Source organism: Eupeodes corollae, chromosome 3, assembly GCF_945859685.1.
Source record: "Eupeodes corollae chromosome 3, idEupCoro1.1, whole genome shotgun sequence".
Lineage (NCBI taxonomy): Eukaryota > Metazoa > Arthropoda > Insecta > Diptera > Syrphidae > Eupeodes > Eupeodes corollae.
In genome coordinates this window covers 134160677-134182480 of record NC_079149.1, presented here as the reverse complement: position 1 = coordinate 134182480, position 21804 = coordinate 134160677, and the positions used below count along the sequence as shown (strand labels likewise).

Below are 21804 nucleotides of genomic sequence, written 5' to 3'. Positions count from 1 at the left end.
AGTACTAATAATAATAAATATGATAAATATGTACAATCGGCGTTAGTAAATAAATAAATAAATATGAAATTAAGTAACTATGTTTTGATAAGATAGCAAAACAAGCATGACATATCTTTTAAAAATATCTCTTGAACAGAGTTGAAATATATCAATGGTCGCATTCACAAAGCTAGTGGCTACGTAGTCAAGGTATTCTGATTGGCCAAATCTAACTACAAAAGTAGTTGAAATTTCCTATCCGACGTAGTGTTAAAAATTCGGCTTAAAAGTTAGTGGAGAATGATTTTGACATTTCACAATCAGCTGCTCGGTTAAAACACACGAATTCAAAATAAAATAAATCGTTCAGTATTTAAATACAAATATAAATCATTAAAATCGTGTCTTAAATTTTATTTTATTGAATTTAAAACACAAAAGATAAGTTAAAGTTATCAAATCAAAAATGTTTCTTATTTTATACATTTGTATTTGTCAATAATGTGACAGTTTCAGATTGACTAGCTTTGTAGTGTAGCTTTGTGAATGCCCCAATGGAGTGTAAAACACTATTTGTCACTTTGATGCAACGAGATATGGGTTCATTCCTACTGCAGTTGCTTCTAAAAAATTCATCACGTAGGTAGAAAACCATACAAAGACTTCTGCAAGGAAAATACAAATTAATACATTCAAGCAAATAAGAACAATTTATGTGGTTACTTAATATATCTTTCACCATCATTACTGAAAAATATCTCCTTCTAAACTCAAGCGTTTGCATACCAAAGAGCTGACACCTTACAGGATATGGTGGTCTATCAATACTCCAATTAAGCTTATTAAAAGCATATCTAGTGAAGGATTTCTGCACTCTTTCTATTCTTAAGGAATGAGTGTTATAGTACGGATTCCAAACAACACTACAATACTCAAGATTTGATCTGACAAAGGCTGAGTAAAGGCATTTGAGCGCGTAAGGATCTTATAAGCTTTATTTACAACAAAATCAATGTGGAAATGAAAAGAAAGTTTATGATCTAATATGACTCCTAAGTGTTTTTTTTTTTGAGTAACTTTTTCCAAAACAATGCCATTAATTGAGTAATCAAACAAAATGTATGATTTTCTCCTAAAACACGTAAAACTTTGACACTTAGAGAAATTCAGAAAGAGTACATTTCTATTACACCACAATGCCAATTCATCCTCTTGCAATAATAGACAATCGTCAACAGATTTAATGGTTTTAAAAATTTTAATATCATCAGCATACAATAAATAATTAGAAAATTTAAAAGTATCAGGAATATCATTTATAAAAAGTATAAAAAACAAGGGTCTAATATGACCCCCCTATGAAACACTTGATGTTACTTTGATAGCTTTAGATTTGAATTTATCTATTTTGACGAATTGGGTCCGGTTGCTCAAATAAGAGCTTATCCATTTTAAAAAATGAGAATGGAATCCCAGCAAAGAAAGCTTATGAACAAGAATTTCATGATTTTAAAAATCAAAAAATAAAAGATTTGACCGCGCCAGACAAAAGAAAGTCGGAATTTTCTCTTCGATAAACATTTTATTCATAACTCAAAGTTTGGATTCTTTGAAATTTCAATAAGAATTATTTCAATGCAACATCTCAACTTGCTTTAAGTCGATTTTGATCTTTATTTCAAATAATATTTCAAAACTTTCCTAGAAAAAAATTAAAATAACATGTGAAACTATATTTTACAGCATTGATGTATTTATTCACATGACACAATTCGTACATCATTTTTCTTTACCAAATTTTTATTTTTTTATTTTTTTTTGTATCTTTAATTTTCTCCAGAGACGCACTCGATGGATTCGGAATTACAGAATGTGGGTCATTGGCTTGTCTATCCAGTCCGTGTCGCAATGGAGCTGCCTGCATTAAAATCGAATCCAATGAAATCGACGAGAATGGCGAGAAGGCCGAAAAATGGAAATGCAAATGTCCCACCGGTTACATGGGACCAACGTGCGAGATATCTGTCTGCGAGGATAATCCATGTCAATATGGTGGCACTTGTGTCCAGTTCCCTGGCAGTGGCTATCTATGTTTGTGTCCATTGGGCAAGCATGGACACTATTGCGAGCACAGTGAGTAGACAACCATATCCCAACCAAAATTTAAACATTCAGAATAATATAAAACAGAAAGACAGATCAGTCATTTAAAAGAGAAATCCTAAAGAAGACACTCTCATTGTAAAGAGCGATTTTAAAGGTTTGGCGTTTCAGTTGTTGATATCGTTTTTTTTGAAACATTGACGCTTACATCTAAGATTCACTCAGTCTCAGTCAAGTAGATGGTTGGATGACATTCAGAATGTGTCTATCGGTCTTTGTGTTAAAAGTGTTATTTTTATTTTTTCTCCCCCCTTTCTTTTTGCATTTGCCTCCTGCTACATTAAAGACTTTTCAGATTTGGAAGTGGCTTTGCCATCGTTCTCCGGAAGTGTCAACGGACTATCATCGTTTGTGGCCTACACAGTTCCCATTCCACTCGAGTACTCTGTGGAACTAAGTTTCAAGATTCTGCCACAGACGATGTCTCAAATATCTCTCCTTGCATTCCTCGGTCAATCTGGATATCATGACGAAAAGAGTGATCACCTAGCGGTAAGTTTCATCCAGGGTTACATCATGCTTACGTGGAATCTTGGCGGCGGACCACGAAGAATATTCACACAAAAACCCATTGACTTCCGATTGGATGCTCCTCGAGTTCCATATGAAATCAAAGTTGGACGCATCGGACGACAGGCTTGGTTGTCGGTCGATGGCAAATTCAACATCACCGGGCGCTCGCCAGGAAGTGTCACTCGGATGGATGTGGTGCCGATTCTCTATTTGGGAGGACATGAGATTTCAAACTTCAATACTCTCCCTCATGACTTACCACTGCACTCCGGCTTCCAAGGGTGTATATACGATGTGAATCTTAAAGCTGGACAGGTGACGGTGCCTTTGCAGGAGACTCGAGGCGTTAGAGGTCGTGGAGTTGGCCAATGTGGCACGAGAGAATGTCACAGGCATGCTTGTCAGCATGATGGTGCCTGCCTTCAACATGGAGCTACTTTCACGTAGGAAATACATAAATTATTTTCAAGAAATTATATTCACCATTATTTTCTTTGACTTTGAAGATGTATTTGCCAGGAGGGCTGGTACGGACCCCTTTGCGCACAAGCATCAAACCCATGTGATTCATTCAACAACAAATGCGACGAAGAGTCAACGTGTGTTCCACTTGTCAATGGCTACGAATGTGACTGCCCCGTGGGCATGACTGGCAAGAACTGTGATGAAGGTAAGGCTCACGAGGAATACACATTTTTTGAGTTCATTTACGGGTTTTTCTTGTTAGATATCCATTCGTTGAGTGACGTCTCTCTGACTGGAAGACGTTCATACTTGGCCGTCCGATGGCCATATCTAGGTGCCGACCGATCCGACAAACTCGGCTCCAAACGATCTCAAATTGTCAGCTACCGCAACTTCACTAAGAAGGTTATGCCTCCAAGGCCCATCTCATCACCCAGCCAGCACTTCGTGATGAAACTTCTGAATGAAGTTGAGAAGCAAAGGAGTTTCTCCCCAGTTCCGTTGATGGGTTCAAAATCCTTCGAAGAACACCACCGAGTACAATTCTTCTTCATCGAATTCCAGCTTAGACCACTTTCAGAGCGAGGACTTCTGCTCTACTTCGGAACTCTGAACAATAACCAGGACAAGAAAATCGGTTTTGTAAGTCTTTCCCTGCAAGGAGGCGTTGTGGAGTTCAGAATATCTGGCCCCAGCAACCATGTGACGGTAGTGAGAAGTGTCCGAATGCTAGCGATTGGTGAATGGCACAAGATCAAGATGGCACAAAGAGGTCGATGGCTGACGCTTTGGGTGGAAGGCAGTGCCTCATCTGCTTTGGCACCCTCTGCAGAGGTACTCGTCGAGCCTGACTCACTTCTCTATCTGGGTGGTTTGAAAGATCTTTCCAAACTTCCACACAACGCCATCTCTGGATTCCCGATTCCATTCCGAGGATGTGTGAGGGGTCTTGTGGTCAGTGGAACCAGAATTGTTCTCAACGAAACCAATATCCTAGGTGAGTTAAAGATTTTCCTGAAATCGCAAATAAATTTATAATTGTTTCCCTTTGAAGAATCTCGAAACATAAGAGACTGTGATGGAACTGCCTGCGGAGGTGATTCTTGTGAGGCTGGTGGTCATTGTTGGTTGGACGAAAAACTCCAACCACACTGCATTTGTCCGGAATACGCTAAAGGCGAACGGTGCGAATACTCTGAGACTTGCAAATTAATTCCATGCAAAAATAATGGACGATGTCTGCGCAGCGGACGGTGTAGCTGTCCAAATGGTTGGGGCGGTTTCTACTGCGAAATTGGTAAGTGCTAATCACAATGACACGATTCCCACATCTTTAACCTTTTCATTTAATTAAATCAAAATTCTATGGGAACCTAAGATAGAAAGAAAAACCCATAAGCTAATTGAAAAAATTATTATTATTTCTTCTTTTTTACAGCGATGAGTAAACCAACGACGCCGAGTTTCCGTGGCAACAGCTATCTAATTCTTCCGCCACCAAGAATCCCCATGAAAGACAAGCGAAAGGGACCATCGATGTACATGCGACCGCGAGAAGCTTTCCAAATTTCACTTAATTTCTCAACAATCGTTCCCGATGGCCTGTTGCTGTGGAGCGAACGAGAACGAGGTGCCAAATTCTTGGGTCTGGGCTTAGAAGATGGACACATGAAGATTGCTAGCAATCTCCTTGGGAGCAGCAATGATACAATTGAAGCACCATCGGGAGGATTTATGGCCGATGGTGGCTGGCACATCGCGAAGATAATTCTAGATCGAAGTAGATTCGAGTTGGACGTTGATGGGGAAGTGATATTTAGCGAAAAGTTGTCCTCAACGCAACCAATGACTTTTAGGCGAGGCAAAGAGCCCTCCATCACTTACGAAGATTCATTTTATTTAGGTAAGTAGGACAAGGGAATTTATACTTTTAAGTGTTATAGACATTTCTTAAAGGTATGTAGGTACTTAGTATTTAAGAGAAACTGTACTTACGGGTTAAGTTTTTAAATGAAACCGCTAACGAAGACACATTCGAACGTGGAGAAAAGATTACACAAATTATGGGATGATTCTTTTGGTGACGCAAAACATAAACTTTACACAAAAAACTCATAAAAATCTAATTAAAATGAAGGCACTGATGGATGATCCCAAAAGTTGAAGATGGTCTGAGATGCAGACATTCAGTCAGAGTCAGAGTAGAGGCCGACAAAGAAGATAAATAAAAACCTTTAACTTTCCCACAGCTGACTGCCAGGTGAAATGTCAAATATCAAACTGTTGCGTTTTCACTCTAGCCAAGGAGTTAGTTTGGCAAAGGAAAGAGTCAGTGCATTACTTTTATATCAACAGGTGTCTGGTTGTTGTCTTTGCTAAAACACACAAATTATAGTAAAGGGTGTATAAAAATTACTTTTTTGAAAGCAATAGCAATTATTATTATAAAAATGTATTAGTTAATTATAAGGAGATATCTCACTTTTTTATTTAACGATTTTCTAAAATTCAATGTAGCTAACAAATAAAAGCAGCTTCTGTTAAATTTGCTTCGAAAGCAATATATTTTCGATAAAGTCCGCCAATTAAAGCTATCAGCAAAATCCATGAATAAAAATTGCAACAAGAGGAAGTTGCTATGTTTTCCTAAAGTAAGTTTCAAATAAAATTGTCTTTTGCACTTTATTGCCCCTCGGAACTTTAAAAAATAGGAACGCTATCAGTATAATAATGTTTGCCATTTGGCAGTCAGCTGGGGAAAAGTTAAGCTTTCAGCTGGCAGGTTTAAACACCATAAAAGGCTTCATTTTAGTCAATTGCATTTATTGAACCTTAATTTATAATTTTTGCCTTCAGTTGATATGACAGAAAAACAGCTTACACAAGGTACAAGTCCATAATAAGTTGTGTTTTGAATTGCAACTAAAAAATCTTTACTCCTTTTGCACTAAATAATTAAATCAAAAAGTAATAAAGTTCAGCTTTCAGTTGAACGAAAAAAACATGTTCAGCTGAAATTTTGACATAAGTAGACTTTACTGAATAGCAAAGGAGACTTTTCTTGATGAAACTTTCCAGTAAACTTTCCAATAGAATTGTCTTTATTGGAAGGATATTTTTGACAGCTCCATCAGATGGTAAATTTGTCTTATTTTTGTCCCTTATGTCGTCTGAGTTTTGAGATTAGAGACAAATAAATGGAATGTCTTAAATGGAACGATTTTGTTTTAAATTATGAAATTGGAAATCATAGAAAAAGTAAAAACCAACTATAAGCATAGTTCTGGGGTATAGGCCATGTTATATTAATATCATCAGCTTTCATCATTTGAATCTTTTTGACATATCGTTGAGGGATTGTAAAACAATGGGCAAGTTCTGACAACATAAGGGACTTCATTTGCAGTCAACTTCATTTTTGAACGTACATTTTGACCAAGGCAACTAGTTAGTTTTTTAAATGTCATAAATTTCAAATTTACTTTACAAACCTCTACTCATAGTACAAAAACTACCAAAATCATTTTTGTCTAAAGAACACTTTTCAGGCAAGCTACAAGTCGACCACGATTTATATTTTGTATTTTAAAGAAATATTACTTATTTCTTTCCGAAATTTACAAGGAAACTTTTTACAGAAAGCATTAAAGGAAGTTGTGCAGAAAATAAATAATTCATAGAGTAAAAAAGTTCAGCTTTTCAGTTGAATGAAATAACATGATCAATTGTCATTTTGACAGAAGTAGACTTGACTTGATAGTTAGGGAGATTTTTCTTGTCTAACATCCAGTCAACTTTCCAAAAAAAAAAAATGCCTTAATTGGAAGGCAATTTTTTGCCAGCTGAACAGTAAGATGCTATAAACTCGCCTTTTTTTCAAGTCCCTTATGTCTCTAAACCTGCCCAATATCTGTCAGAACAAAATTCTGGTGATTTTCAATCAGAAAGCCACTGCCCACTACTTTCCCTTCAATAAATTGATGCCTTGCGTGAACCGAACTATTATTTTGGTGATAAATTTCTATTCATTATGAAATGGCTACCCAAACTAAGCATAAATCAAGTGACAGCTGTCAATATGAATCCAAGTAAAGATCAAATATCAGATTGAAAACCACAAGTCTAAAAGAACCATTGTCAAGAGCCCTTAGAGATCTAAACGCACATAAATTCACTGGTCCGGATGGTATCCCCGCTATTGTTTTGAAGAGGTATTCTTCAACGCTAGCAAAACCACTGCGTAAGCTCTTTTATCTGTCCTACTGCTCAGGTCTCATTCTGAAAAAATGGAAAACTGCATTTGTCCAGCCCTTCCCCAAAAAGGCGAATCTTCCTCACCTTCTAATTACCGACCGATTGCACTTACGTTCCTTCATTTATATCAGTTCAAGAAATATCTCGAAGATCGAAAGCTTCTTAATGACCGACAATAGGGCTTTCGTAGCAATAGGTCCACTGGTGATCTCATGGTTCACATCACCGAACAGTGGAACAAATCTTTACATAGTTTTGGAGAAAGTAAGATTATTGCACTTGATATTTCAAAAGCATTTGATAGGGTTTGGCATGAGGATCTCTTATCGAAAATGCGTGCTTTCGGTTTGCATGAATCCCTGCTTCATTAGATTAGTAATCACCTTTCGGATCGTTCAATACAAGTAGTATTGGATGGATTCAAGTCTGAAAACCATAAAATAAATGCTGTTGTGCCCCAGGGCTTTGTTCTATTCCCAACACTCTTTCTCATTTTTATGAATGATCTCCTGTCTGTAACATCTAATCCAATACATTGTTTCGCTGACGATAGTACTCTTAGCTTTTCATATTCGTTTTCAGACTCACATCCCTCTTCTTCGGATGTGGAACTGCAACGACAAAATATAATAAGCTCATTAAATTCCGACCTAAACAGCATTGTACAATGGGGAATAATGCTTCGAAAACCCAATGCTGTCTTGTATCGTTAAAGCGAGATATACCCCCATTGCCATTATCCATGGATGGCACTTGCATCAATGAGACTGAACACCTCGATATTCTCGGTATGTGTGTCACCAACCACCTCTTATGGAATGATCACATACGCCAAAAATGCCATGTCGCCAAAAATGCCGCAAGGTGTTAGTTTCCTTAGGCGATGCAAGAAATATTCCACCCCTTCTGATCTGGCTATTATCTACAAGACTTACATACGTCCAAAGCTTGAGCATAACTCCCATCTCTGGGCTGGGCTGGTGCTCCTGCAACTTACTTAAGCCTCTTGGATAGTATTGAATGTAGAGCATTAAAATTGATAGATGATAATATCATCATAAGTTATTTACTTCGCTTGAACATCGTCGTAAGGTCTCTTGTCTGACCCTTTTTTACCGTTCTTTTTAACGGCTTATGCTCTAGTGGAATAGTCAGGTGCATTCCTCCCCTTAAACAGTTCAACCGTAATACTCGCGCTTCTAGGAAATCTCATCAATATGCCCTCAAGCCCAACTTCGGTCGTACTGTCAAGTATAGAGATTCGTTCTTTAGCCGTACTATGTGGATGTGGGTTGCCTTGCCACAATGTCTTTCCCAGCTATTACAATATTCAGGAATTCAAAACCAATTTGCACCGACATCTCCTTTAAAACCCTCTCTCCTCTTTCTAGTACTCACACTGTGCCTCTGCATAATAAGGGTAGTAATATCCCCTTGAGTATGTGCTTATTAAAAAAATAACCGCTGAATTGATTAGACATTTTTAATTGACGAATGAAAACATCCCGTTCCAGAATGGCGTTCCGAATTGAAAAATACGAAATTTTCAATGAAAAACATAATTTTGGAAAAACTATAAAAAAGTTATTGAATATCGATCCAATTTTATTGCACGATTTCATGATTTTGAACAATGTTAAGAAAATTCGTTGCAAAACTTAAAAAAATTCGCGCTGTGCTGCGATCCTTATTCCACGAATTTCAGTTTTAACAAATAAATAATTCTCAACTTTCCTCAAGTAATAAGCAAATTCTTCATTCTTCTAGCAAAATTTCAAAACTTTGACCATTTTAGTGTATTAACAATTTCAATGTTGTTCCAACGGGCTTTGTGTCATTTCCAGTAAGTCGTAGCTTTTATCTGTCAAATGTCAAAAGACGACTGAAATTGGCAAGTTTAGATTTTTAAGATCTCAAAAAAGTCCGTATTTTCAGAAACATATGGCGTTTTTCTTTTTTAGTTCAGAGCAGAGCTCGAACTGTCAAAAGAATAATTGTGTTTCCCTTTGAGCTCTGATCGTTCGGAGCTACAAATTCGTGTTTCTTTTTTAGTTCTCAACATGTCCAGAGCGCGCTCTGTGAGCCAAAATTAAATAACAGAGTAAACGGAGTAAAATGATGAACACAAACAATTTGATATTTGAAAGCCGGTAAATTAAAAAAATCATCGTCAAAACAATAAAAATGGCGGAAGAGGCTGGTCGCTTTAGTGCAGAAGGAAAGATAATTTAGAAAAAACTAATTGCATATAGCATTTTTATGAATCAAATTTATTTCAAGCTTCAAATGGACCAACTCTATAACTGTTTTTTTTTTTAATTCATTTCATTGAACAAATTTTGAACGCCTGTAAACATCATGACAGTTTAGTGCTTAAGTTGTTTCATAATTAAATCAGAGAGGTCTGAACATACTCTGCTCAGTACTCACTCTGTTTGCTCAGACCTTGTTCAGTGCTCAGCTCTGAAATAAAAAAGAAAAACGCCAATAAACAGAATTCCTCATACAAATTTCTTTCTTTTGCTGTCAGAAATCTAAGAACAGAGTTTTTATGATTCGTTTGTTTAATAATTCTCTAGCGCACAATTCAAAAATGATGAAAAGAAATACAAAGCTAACCTTATTGCTAAGTGAGAATTAAGAGTGAATTGTGTTCATATTCCATTCTTCTGCTCTAGAACTAGAACTAGAAAAATTATCATAAATCTTAGATATATAAACTGGCCAAAAGTCTTATAATAAAACAGTTTACATTCATGAGATTAACCGGAAATTTATTTTTGTATTTAACACTTTTTTAAAACTTATTAAAGCTGCTCCGGAAATGAACATTTTTCTAGATTGCAAAATTGAAAATAACCCTTTTACTCTTTCCAAAACAGGTGGTTTCCCCAATGCAGAATCGGTAAGTGAACGCACCAAGGAACGCTTTGACCAACCATTCAAAGGCTGTCTGCAAGATATTCAATTCGGCCCCGAACCAAATTCAATAATAACCGACTTCTCATCCTACCAAGGCGAGAATATCGGCTCATGTGACTTACATGGAGATGATCCAGTTGTATAGAAAATGATGTACTTATAAGAATAAGGAACAATTTATTGATTATACCCTTATTATTATTATTATTATTATTATTCATTTAACCAAAAGGATAAACAAAAACATAAAAACAATTGAAGAATTTTCAATAAAAAATAAAATTATCTCTAGGAATACAAAAACAAAAACCATGGGACAAAATTTCATAATTTTGTTTAATCAAAACAAAATAAAATTGATTTAAAACAATAAATCGATAAAGAAACAAGCAAAATATATTATGTTGGTTTCGGCAAAAATGATATGAAAAACAAAATATAAAAATATGACATTCTAATATAAGGATTTTAAAAACAAAAAAAAACAGAATACAAATAAAAATAAAAGAAATGAAAATTTTTGTAAATTTTTTAGAAATATTAGAGACTATTTAAAAATTAAAAAAAAATATAAATATAAATAAAAAAAGAAAATAGAAACAACAGAAAAGAAAAAAACTAACAAAACTGAAAAATAAAATTGATATTGATATAAAAATGATAAATAATTGAGATGAGTTTTAAACTTAATATTTAGATCCTTTTAAATTGTAATCACACCAAAAACAAAATTTACATTGAATTATTATTAATTAAAACAAAACAATATAAAACAAAACAAAACAAAAGAAACAAAAATGTTTACAAGTTAAAAGGAAAACTATATTGATTCTTTCCTGAAACCAAAAAGTTTAACAATTAAAAAAAAAACCAAAAACATAAACAAAAAGCAAATAGTAATGGAATTTAAACAAAACAAAAATTAGTTTGTTCAGCTACATTAAAAACCTTAATGAAAAACCAAAACAAATATATAGAGAACTTATTATTTAAACAAAAATAAAAGAAAGTTACACACATCCCTTAAATTAAACAAATTAGTTAGTCTTATTATTATTATTATGCCATATACCATATTTATGTTGTTCTTTAATAATTTTAAAACAAACAAAACCAAAAAACTGCCCTTGAGTACTGTCCTCTTATTTAATTTAATAAATTAATTGTTGTGTTCTTATTTTGTTTTTTGTTATAAACAACAACAAAAAATAAGTAAAATCTTTTTGAAAAACATGTTTTTATTTCAAAAGATTCTAAAAAAAATGCTGTTTTATTGTTTTATGTTTTCATAAGAGTATTTACAAATGTAAGTTCTTTCTAAAGACAAGATGATATTTTAAATGAGATAATAAAATCAATTTAGTTATAATATGCGGTTGATGTTATATTTTATTCTTGTTGGAGTTGAAGACATTTTGAAAATTGGTAAGTAGTTATTCCAAGAAGTACGCTGGGGCCTGATTATGATCGTTTTCAAATTCAACTAGCGTCGTATTTCCTTATTAACGACTTTGCGGTGAAGCGAAAATAGTTCTTCCCAAATTCCAGTGATTTGACACTTTTGGTTTAACTTTTTCTTCCTACATATATTCCAGTGATTTGACAATTTTGGTTTGACAGCTTTCCACAAATTTGGTTTTCTTTTAAATAAATTTATTCAAACAAAAATCAAAATAATTCATAATTTACATAATTTAAGTCTCTTCTGTGAGTTCAGATTCTCTGCTCGATAATCATTAATTTAGTCAACACATAATTAAGCCATCTTCAATTAAGAACTTAAATAACACCATAATCAATGCCAAAGATATGTTTTACCTTTAGTAAAGCTAATATTTCGTTGGATATAATTTTTGTCGTAAAACTTCAACACATCTGTTGGTCATTGTACCAACTAAAGCCACACATTGAGAGGTTGTTATTTTATTCCACTCCTGTTGGATAATTTCCCACAAAGAGCCCCATAGATTTAAATCGGGGCTCTGAGCTGGCCATTCCAGAACACTAATAGAATTGGTCTCAAACCAGGATATAACGACCCGGGAGAAATGCTTCGGGTCGTTATCCTGTTGAAATATCCAGGCAAGTGGCAAATTGTCTGCATAGTCTCTATTTAAGTGAGTATCTAAGATGCCCCTGTACATCTCGCCAGTCATTTTTCAACTTATCTGTACAATTGGGCCAACGCCGCCGGATGCAGTGAAACATCCCCAGACCATTACAGAGGAGCCTCCATGTTTTAAGGTTTTTTTTGTGTGTATTTTGGATCTAATTCCTTTAATGGTGGACGTCTTACATATGGTCTACCATCGTTTCCAAACGCATTGAATTTGGATTCATCACTCCAAACTACCTAATTCCAGAATCGAGAACTTTTTTTAAAATGATCTTTGCCAAATTTCAGTCTTCGAGAAATATTCTTTTTCGACAGGTTCCGTTTTCGTCTGTCTATTCAAGTTTTTTTCCTTGACCCGTCTTCGTATCGTTTGTGCTGATAACACGTGACGTTGTAATTTTCTGCCATTTGTGCTCTTATTTGAGTTGAAGTTAGAAAAAGCTCTTTCTTGTTAAGCCTTACAAGTTGCCTGTCATCAGCAGGAGTGGTTTGTAGTGGACTTTTTGGGGGTAAATTCTCGAAAGTATTATTTTGAAATAAGCAAGTGCGTTTCTGACTCTGTCCCGAGAAAAACCTAGTGTTTGGGTTACTTTTAATCTATTTTTCTTCCTTTGGAAGCACTCCCAAATTATTTTCCTCTCTGTTGGGTTGGAACTTTTATTTTTCTCCATTTTAATGGAAATATTATGAATTTAAGGTTTAAATGCACTAAAAAATTGAATTTTTTAATTTATGAAAGAAAGTCGATCTAAAAACTATTTGTTACCACAGTTCAAAAATAGCCTTAATTATATGAACACTCTAGTAGACTGTTTTTTTACAAATGAGTCGTAATAAATGAAGACCTTGCTTACAACCTAACCTTGTCATGTGATTCTTAAAGTAAGATAACGGAATTTGTTAACTGTTATGATCCAATCAGTATAAGAGTTGCGGGAAACTAATATTTTTAGTTGCATCGCGTGATTATTGATGTGGCTTAATTGTGTGGGCACAATTGTATATCAAACAGGAAATAGGTTGGAATAAGAAAAGTAGCTCCGAACTTAAAGTCATACAAAAAGCTCAGCAGAGGGGGTTAATTGATTTGTGTGCGTTATAATTTAACATTTAGATGTGCGATATTATTATTATTACAACATTTATTCAATAAACAATATTAAATTAAAAAAATGGAATCAATTATAGTTTATATTTATTCTGAAAGGAAGGAATTTATTTTACTTTTTATTTTTCTACATAAACTCGAACAATTGATGTCGATTTGTTTGTTTGTTTTATCGTTCCTTGAATGAATTTTAAAGTTTTATATTTTATTGTGGATAAATTATAAGAAAATTAAAAAAAAGCTAACTCTCATTTTTATATAATTACAATCAAGAAAGAATCCACGAAACTCTCTCGCCTGTAAGTCCGCTAAAAAAAATGTCGGATCTCAACTTGCCAACAAACGTTGACATTTCAAATTCGCTTTCAAATTCGTTAACTGGTCGAATTCAAAACGAAGAAGGCGAAAGCGAAATCAATAATTGAAAAATGGCAAACTCGCTAGCAAAACTATTCACCCCTAACCTCATAATTAGGTCCCTGTGGCGTATGAGTTTTACTAACGAAAAATAAATTTGCAATAACCATTATTATAAATTATGTGCTCCATACGATTATTTCAAAGCATTAAGCCCCGGGTGGGCATTTATTGAATTATGTGTTCTATTTTTTTGCAATCTACAGCAAGTAACTTTACCTGTGAACACATACTTCTCTAGGGACTTACCTTTGTGAGCACCCATCCATCCAGCAGCTCTTAATTTGTAGTGAGGCACAATGACTGGTTTGATATATTATGTATGTCCATAGGTAGTTTGGGAACAGCAAATATTGGATGTGGGGTAGATAGTGAATCATAAAAGCACACTTACATCGGAGATCCAAATTTGGTACAGGTTACGAAGACAAATGTAGAGAAGGGATACATATCTAAAGAGCTTACCTCCGGCAAACCCTTAAAATCCCTAACGAACATTCGCCAAATCCCATGATCTATTTGGAAGGAAGAAAGTAATGTACATTATTATAGTGGATATTCTATTGAATTCATCCTCGCTTGAACATCCTTTGGTGAGAAGGGAGCCCTTTAGAAAAGTTACTTAACAACCTACAAATTTATAAACAGCTAAAGTCTTAGAGATACTTCCTACTACTAATTGATTGAGTCCATCAAATGGGGCTTTTGTGAGTATTGAGACAGAGGCGGCAAAAATGGGTTTAACGGTTAGTGAGGGCAAAACAAAGTACATGCTGTCGTCAAGAAAGGACATACAACACCGACGTCTTGGTCAAAACGTCACCATCGACAGACGTAACTTTGAGGTAGTCAAGGACTTCGTCTACCTAGGCTCCGCTGTAAACGCAGAAAACAACACCAGCGCTGAGATCAAACGCAGAATAACTCTTGCTTACCGCTGTTTCTTTGGACTAAGAAAGCAATTGAGTGGTAAAGTCCTCTCTCGAGGGACCAAAGTGTTGCTATATAAGACCCTTATCATCCCCGTCCTGCTATACGGTGCAGAAGCAAGGACTAAGACAAAAGCGGATGAAAGCACCTTTGGTCGGTTCGAGAGAAAAGTTCTTCGTGTGATCTACGGGCCGGTATGCATCGAAGGCCTGTAAGTAAGTAACTATACACAGATTGAGCCTTTAAAAATACACCAAATACTCTGTCACAGAGTATAGGAGAAATTTAGCTTCGACACAGTTTTGACAAGTTGTTAATTGAATCAAGAATATGCGAAAATAAATCGGGTCATTAAATGAGAAGCAGTGAATAAATGGACGTTGTTTTGCGAAGTGCATACCTACATTTTGTTTTTTTTGAAAAACGGTAAAATTTATACATAGATGAATTATTCTTGATTGAGTGTTAATAGACATGGGCAACAAAAAATGTTTGGCATTGGAGGAAAGAGCAAGAATAGATGTTTATTGCTCTAAAGGTCTATAATTCTTTGCTATAGCCCAAAAAAATCGAAATGATTATTCTGTCAGCAATCATTCAAAAAACTATCGTCTTTCTCGAAAAATTATTAAAACAAAAAACACTTACTCTGCCTAAAGACTTCGCAAACCGCGAAGTATCTTTAGAATAGCGTCAAATTTAGCTTTATCGGCAGCTAATGTTAAGGCCGCTAATCCACTGTTAAATGCACAATTTGCCATGCGAAACACTTTAAGCACCTGAAGTTTAAGAAAAAACCACCAATTAATGAAGCAAGGAAGAAGCAACGCTTCTGTTTCGAGAAAGATCACATGAGAGCTGCGATGTGAAAAGTTCAATGACCGCAAATGATTGGCGGAAGGTTATTTTTTTCCGACCAAAAATTAAACCTAGATGGGCCAGATGATTATAATTATTATTTCCATCACCTGAGGAAAGAGTAGTGATTTTTAAACCATAACAAGAAAAGTACACGTTATCGTCTGGGGCTAAATTTTATTGTATGGCGCTATAGACTTGGTAGTAAAAGATACCAAATGACTAGGAAAACAAACATACAAAGCATTCCTCGAATCAGTATTGCCCAATATTATCGAGCTTTTTGGACCGTACACACAGCCCAAGAGGTAAAGTGCCTAATTGCAAACCAAAACTTCCACTTGCTGCCTTGGCCACCATATTCCTCGGACCTTAAATAATTGAAAATGTGTGGCACTAGCTTACACGTAAGGTACATGAGAGAGTAAAGCAATACGATGACAAGGAAGCGCTTCTTCATGGTATCAAATTGGGCCAGAGTGAGATTTCTCTGGTCTACTTGGAATCTCTTTATAAATCCTTATAAGATAGAATTTTTGAAGTTATCTTGAAGGCTGATGGTGTCACACATAAAAAAACATAAAATATACCTATTCACTTGCATTTTATTTTCGATTTATTTGATGTGCTTCTAATCGAATGACCCGATTTGTTTTCGCAAGTTCTTGACTCAATTAACAATTTTCCATGAAAGTTCCGTTAGCTAAATCTCTCCTTTACCCAAAATTTTATATTTTGTTCTTAACAAAATAGTAACAGTTGTTTTTTTCTAATCCATCATCTAACGGGCAAAATTACTTAATAAAATTAATTTTACGTCTCAAAAATGTCTGCTTCTAACCGGCCCGGCAGTGTATTGCAAAACTTTGTGGGCATTATAAAAATATCCCTTAAGTCCAAATAATACTATCCTCTGTATTGAAAACGTGAGAGTCCTGAATAGGCTCACTAAGAAGGTATCCGAAGAAATGGGAATCACTTAACACAAAGAAGCTATTTTGGCAAAGGAGTACAAAAGCTTTTGCTATAAATAAAAACACTCACTAGCTTGAGTTTTGAAGATAGATCAAAATATAGAATTAAATGAAAAATCGATGACTTATTAAAAGGATTCACATTCCATAACTCAAGAAGAATTTAAAGTATCATTTCGTGCAATAGAAAACGATTAGTTGGTCTCAATGTCCCAACACATAATTTCAGAATCCAGAAGGTATTTAAACCTTACCGGGTAATCATCCTACAGTTTTAGACACCAAACAAATTGAAAAACTTGCAGTTTCTATTTTTCCCCCTGAAAATTGTCTGAAAATAGGATGAACTTTTAATACTTAGCTCACTAAATAGTTTTGGAATAGCAACTTAACGTTCTAGAGTATTTTACAATCTCAAACATATTCCAAGTTCTTCATTCTGTTCTTCTAAAAAATACTCAAAACTAAAAAAATCTCCCATTTTTCAGAACATCTGCCTGATGATCAAGCTTTTAATTTAGTCCGCAACTATGTAACATAATCAAATAGGAAGTTACTCAGAAAGAAGAATTAAACAGTTGAATTGATACTTTAGTGTTTGTTAAACTAATATTTTGTACTTAAAAATTTGAAATTAGATAACCTCAAAGTCAAAATAAATGTTATTTAGAGTTAAATTAAACCATCTTATCATTGTTGCCTATTTTTGGCGAAAACACGACACGAAAATGCCCTCATGACCATATTACCCTTCTATTACCATATCTAACTACAAACTAGCCCCTAGTTCACACAGGACTGTAGCGCCATCTTACGTAACTACAAACTAGATTAACTACGTTACTTATTTTATTGTAGAAATAAGTTCTACAACTCTTTTTTTTTTGTGAAATGCTAATGAAAGAAGTAAATTTTTAATTTATCATCAAAATACCTTGAAATTAACAATTAGAAAGACCAAAACCGTTACAAATTCCCTCTTCAAATGAGCATCAACTACAAAAATCATGAAGACAATTTCATATGTATTTTGAATACTAACTTTTATTTCATTCATAATTGTACAATTTTGTTTCATCTTTCTACTTTTTTTTTTAAATTTGGAATAAGAATCTATTTCTTGTTCTTTTTTCTTTTGTATTTTCATTATATATTTGTTTTTCTTTTTTTGTTTATGTAATGCGCCTAAATAAAAAGTTTTTATATCGATTTTTGTTTTCAAAAACATTCGAATATACGGAAAGATACACAACACATACATTTTTTTTAAATTGAACATATTTAATGTAAAAGAATTAAAATTATAATAACATTTTTTATTTAATCTTCGAAAGAAAAATCTATCTTTGCTTAAATGCTAACACAATATTTCATATACAATATACTATACACATTATGAAGGTGTGATCATGTTTTTTATTTTTAAATTGCTTTATTAAAATATAAATAATATAGTTTGGAACTTTAGTTTTATTTACGAGCGAATAAGCTTAAACTAAGAGGAAAACTTTGATAAAAAATCAAAATTTAATTTGATCCCAAAAACTTTGTTGAAAGGTCGAAAACGCTTGGCAGCTAAGTCCATGTCCCATTTCTCTTCTTGGAAAAACTGTTTCCAAAATGAATAGCCGCATATGAAACAAGCCTAGTTTCCTCCAAAAAATAACGAGCGTTCCAGGTGTTGGTTGTAGAATGAGAGCTAATCCCTCTTTTGGGAAAATATCAGGAAAATACTTAAGGACATTCGAAAGAAATATTTTCACTTTACAAATTTTGTAATTACATTACATATTTTACGGATATTCCCTCTTTTCTAAGACCGTTACGATGTTACGTTTCCTATCCTTGCTAGGCTAGATGAAGAGCAATTTATACAAGAGTATTATTGTTTTGTGTAACTTGAATATATATTTGTTGTTGTGTTTATTTCATAATTATAGTTAAAATATTCATTCAATGAAATGTTTAAAAGTTATTTTTGTTTGTTCTTATTATAATTTGAAAGATTACAAAATAAAATAAAACTTAGAAAATAAAACAACAATTTAATATTCCATATGTTTATCCTAGAGAAGGACTAAAATGTAATTTTTCTTTCTTTTTTTTTTGAAAATTTTGTTTTGAAAATTTCCATACGATTCTTAATTTTGTTATGTTTTTTTTTCTTTTTTTAATTTTATATTTGCTTTGTTTTTTTTGTTTAGTTTAACATTTTTAAATGTATTATACTTAGATAGAAAATCCCCAAAAAATCATTTCATTCCCGTTTTTTAAATTTATTTTTAATAATTTTTTTAGTAATTGTGATAATTCTGAAAAGAGATGAGATAAAAAGAAATAAAATAAAGTTTGAGACAATAATGTTGCGTTTAAAAATCTAAGGTTAATTAGTTTGTTTCTCTAATTAAAAAGTGTATTAAACTTTTGAAGATTCATGGCTACAAACTTTTTGTAAAGGATACAAAATATTTGCCCGCCTACTTAAAAACATACTGCTTTGAATATTTCTATATTTGTTTGGTTTAAAAAAATGTCAATTGGATTTATTATGTTATTAGCTAAGCTATCCTTATAAAACATTACTTATTAGCAAATTATAAAAGTGAAACGTCTTAGCAACGAAATTCAAACCTTCGGATTTTTGGTTTCACTTATTGTTTTTCAAATACCATTGAATTGGATTTTTGTTTAGAGGAAAATAAATAAATAGAGAGATCCAAAATAATGCTAAAATAGCATACAACAGTTCTAGTTCGATTTTGATCATAAACTTAGAACCATTTACTCGTTTGTTTGTTTCTTTTTTTCTGCATACAATTTACCAAAATTCAAAAACCTTTAGTAGGTTTAAAAATTAATGGAATATTAGTTTGGGATGACATACAAAAGGTTTAAGTTTATGTATAAAATCAAAAGTCGAAAATTCTCAGAGAAAACGTGATATGATTTTGAACGAAAAAGTCACGGTTAAGTTAAGTTAAACATCAAAAACAGAGATTTCTGTATGGATGTGCTCTGGAGGCTTTAAATTGGACCGAAAGAACAAACAATCGTACAGAACCGGGGTTTATGTCTGCTCGTTAGACTGGACATTTTTTTTAGTTTTTGGGATTTTTGACTTTCAATTGCCGTTCAATGGTATTCCACAGATTTTCAATCGAATTGTGATCGAAATCGGATCGGAGTCTGCTATTTCAGAACTTTAACACATATTAACGAGAAGTGTGCTTCGGATCGTTATCGTGCATAAAATGCATGTCACTGGGAAATTGTCATCAGCATAAAGAATCATATGATCTTCCATAAGTTTATGTATATAAGTCTATTTTAACAATTGGGTCAACACTATGCAAAGAGAAAGTTCCCCACACCATATCGATTCCTCCTCCGTTTTTAATTGCTCTTAGAAGGTACTTTGTATTGTTAGGGCTACTCCAAACTTATTTGTAGAACCTCTATTCATTACTTCATAGCACATTCTTCCAAAAATGAAAATATTTTCGAAGGTTCTACTTTGCAATCTGAATTCGGGATTTGAAATTCTTTTTTTGACACAAGTGTTTTTTCCTGCTTTATGCAGCCCTTTAGTTGAATTTCATTCAATCGTCGCTGGTCTTATTGTTCGAGAAGACAGAGAAATACCGTAATATGACTTCATATCTAATTTTTATCGTTTGAAAGCTTAAATGGGTTGCAATCAACTCTCTTTGGTTGTGGTTTTTCTTGCAAGGGAGCTATTGAAGAACTTTGTGTTGTTCCAAATGTCTCACGATTTCGGATTGCGTTATACACATGGAAACCGTCTTTCAATGACATTTCAATTCAATGATCAAACCTCTTCAATCCCCTCCCAAAATTTGTTTGTAGACATTTTTTTTTATAATAAGCAAACACTAAAAGGGATTTTTATACCTTTAATATGCCAAAGACACAGTTTGAGTATTAGGAAAAGAGGGAAGGGTTGGATAGGAATTGTCGGTGTACATTGGTTTTAAATGTCTGAACATTGCAATTACAGGGAAAGATAGAGCGTGGCAACGCGTTCCACATTCGCGTAGTACGGCTAAAACAAGAATATCTGTACTTCATAGTACGGCCGGAGTTGGGTTCAAGGGTAAACTGATGGGCATTCCTAGAAGCGCTGGTATTACGGTTAAATTGTTTAAGGGGAGGAATGCAACTGGCTATTTCACCAGAGCATAGTCCATTAATTAGTGTCACCAATCATTTTAAAAGCTCTTTTTTGAATACTGTCCAAGAGGTTTAAATAAGTTACTGGAGCACCAGCCCAGAGATGAGAGTTATATTAAAGTTTCGGACGTATATAGGTTTTGTAGATTGTAGCCAGATCAGACGGAGAGACAAATTTCTTGCAACGTCTCAAAAAACCTCGACATCTTGCGGCTTTTTTGGCAACATCGCGTATATATCGCTCCATAAAAGGTGTTTGCTGATGCACATTCCGAAGATGTCAAAATTTTCCACTTATAAACACTTCCCTGTCGTTGGATGAAATTCAAAACAAAAATATTGATATCAAATCAATGGAAACTTACTTAAAGCGTTTTCTATGCTAAAACAATGATCTATAACGAGTAACGCTCATAAAACCTAGCTGTCAATAAATTGTATAATACAACAAAGCAAACACTTTGCCAAAATAAAAAAGACTTAAATCTGTGCTTAGTGAAGAGACAAGCACTTAAGAGAAATGTTATAGATGGAAGAAGTTCGAGGATAAAAAATGGAACAACGAATATCTTTAACTACAAAAACTTAACCATAACATCTAATTTGATGATAATTTACTTGGTAAGAAAGGAAGATTGCGGAGACGTCAAAATCATGGACTTTACGCAATTTACGTCGGAGCAGATACTGTTTCAAACTTTAAGCTAGCGAAGGGAAAATGGCTTCAACAGCGTAATTTTGACAAAAATGTTTAACATTTGGCATGTTTATTATTCTAAGACCTCAGAGATTTACATTTTCTTGAAATATAAACAAAAACTCTTAAAATTTCTGGTATTTTCTGTAAAAGCTCTGAGATTTTAAGTGAAATATGAAGAAAAGAAATACTCGCGGTTCGAAAAGCAAGAATA

General features: G+C 33.8%; 2 protein-coding genes across 6 annotated transcripts in view; one reads left to right on the top strand and one right to left on the bottom strand.

Moving 5' to 3' along the window:
* LOC129952881 (MKRN2 opposite strand protein) overlaps nucleotides 1–5476 on the bottom strand; it is a 134592-nt gene extending 129116 nt beyond the window's left edge. Inside the window, exon 1 of the mRNA XM_056065806.1 lies at nucleotides 5119–5476. The gene's annotated coding sequence lies outside the window, so the exon portion shown is untranslated. The remainder of the gene's footprint in view (nucleotides 1–5118) is intronic.
* Nucleotides 1–11670, top strand: part of LOC129952880 (protein eyes shut) — a 133087-nt gene extending 121417 nt beyond the window's left edge. For 4 of the 5 annotated variants that reach the window (XM_056065804.1, XM_056065803.1, XM_056065801.1 and 1 more), the window contains exons 9-15: nucleotides 1823–2115; nucleotides 2432–3101; nucleotides 3165–3328; nucleotides 3386–4120; nucleotides 4178–4420; nucleotides 4562–5026; nucleotides 10260–11670. In XM_056065804.1, the coding sequence (XP_055921779.1) occupies nucleotides 1823–2115; nucleotides 2432–3101; nucleotides 3165–3328; nucleotides 3386–4120; nucleotides 4178–4420; nucleotides 4562–5026; nucleotides 10260–10444 (2755 nt within the window). In that variant the 3' untranslated portion in view covers nucleotides 10445–11670. The remainder of the gene's footprint in view (nucleotides 1–1822; nucleotides 2116–2431; nucleotides 3102–3164; nucleotides 3329–3385; nucleotides 4121–4177; nucleotides 4421–4561; nucleotides 5027–10259) is intronic. The other variant, XM_056065805.1, reaches the window with a different exon arrangement.
* The last annotated feature ends 10134 nt before the right edge of the window (nucleotides 11671–21804 follow it).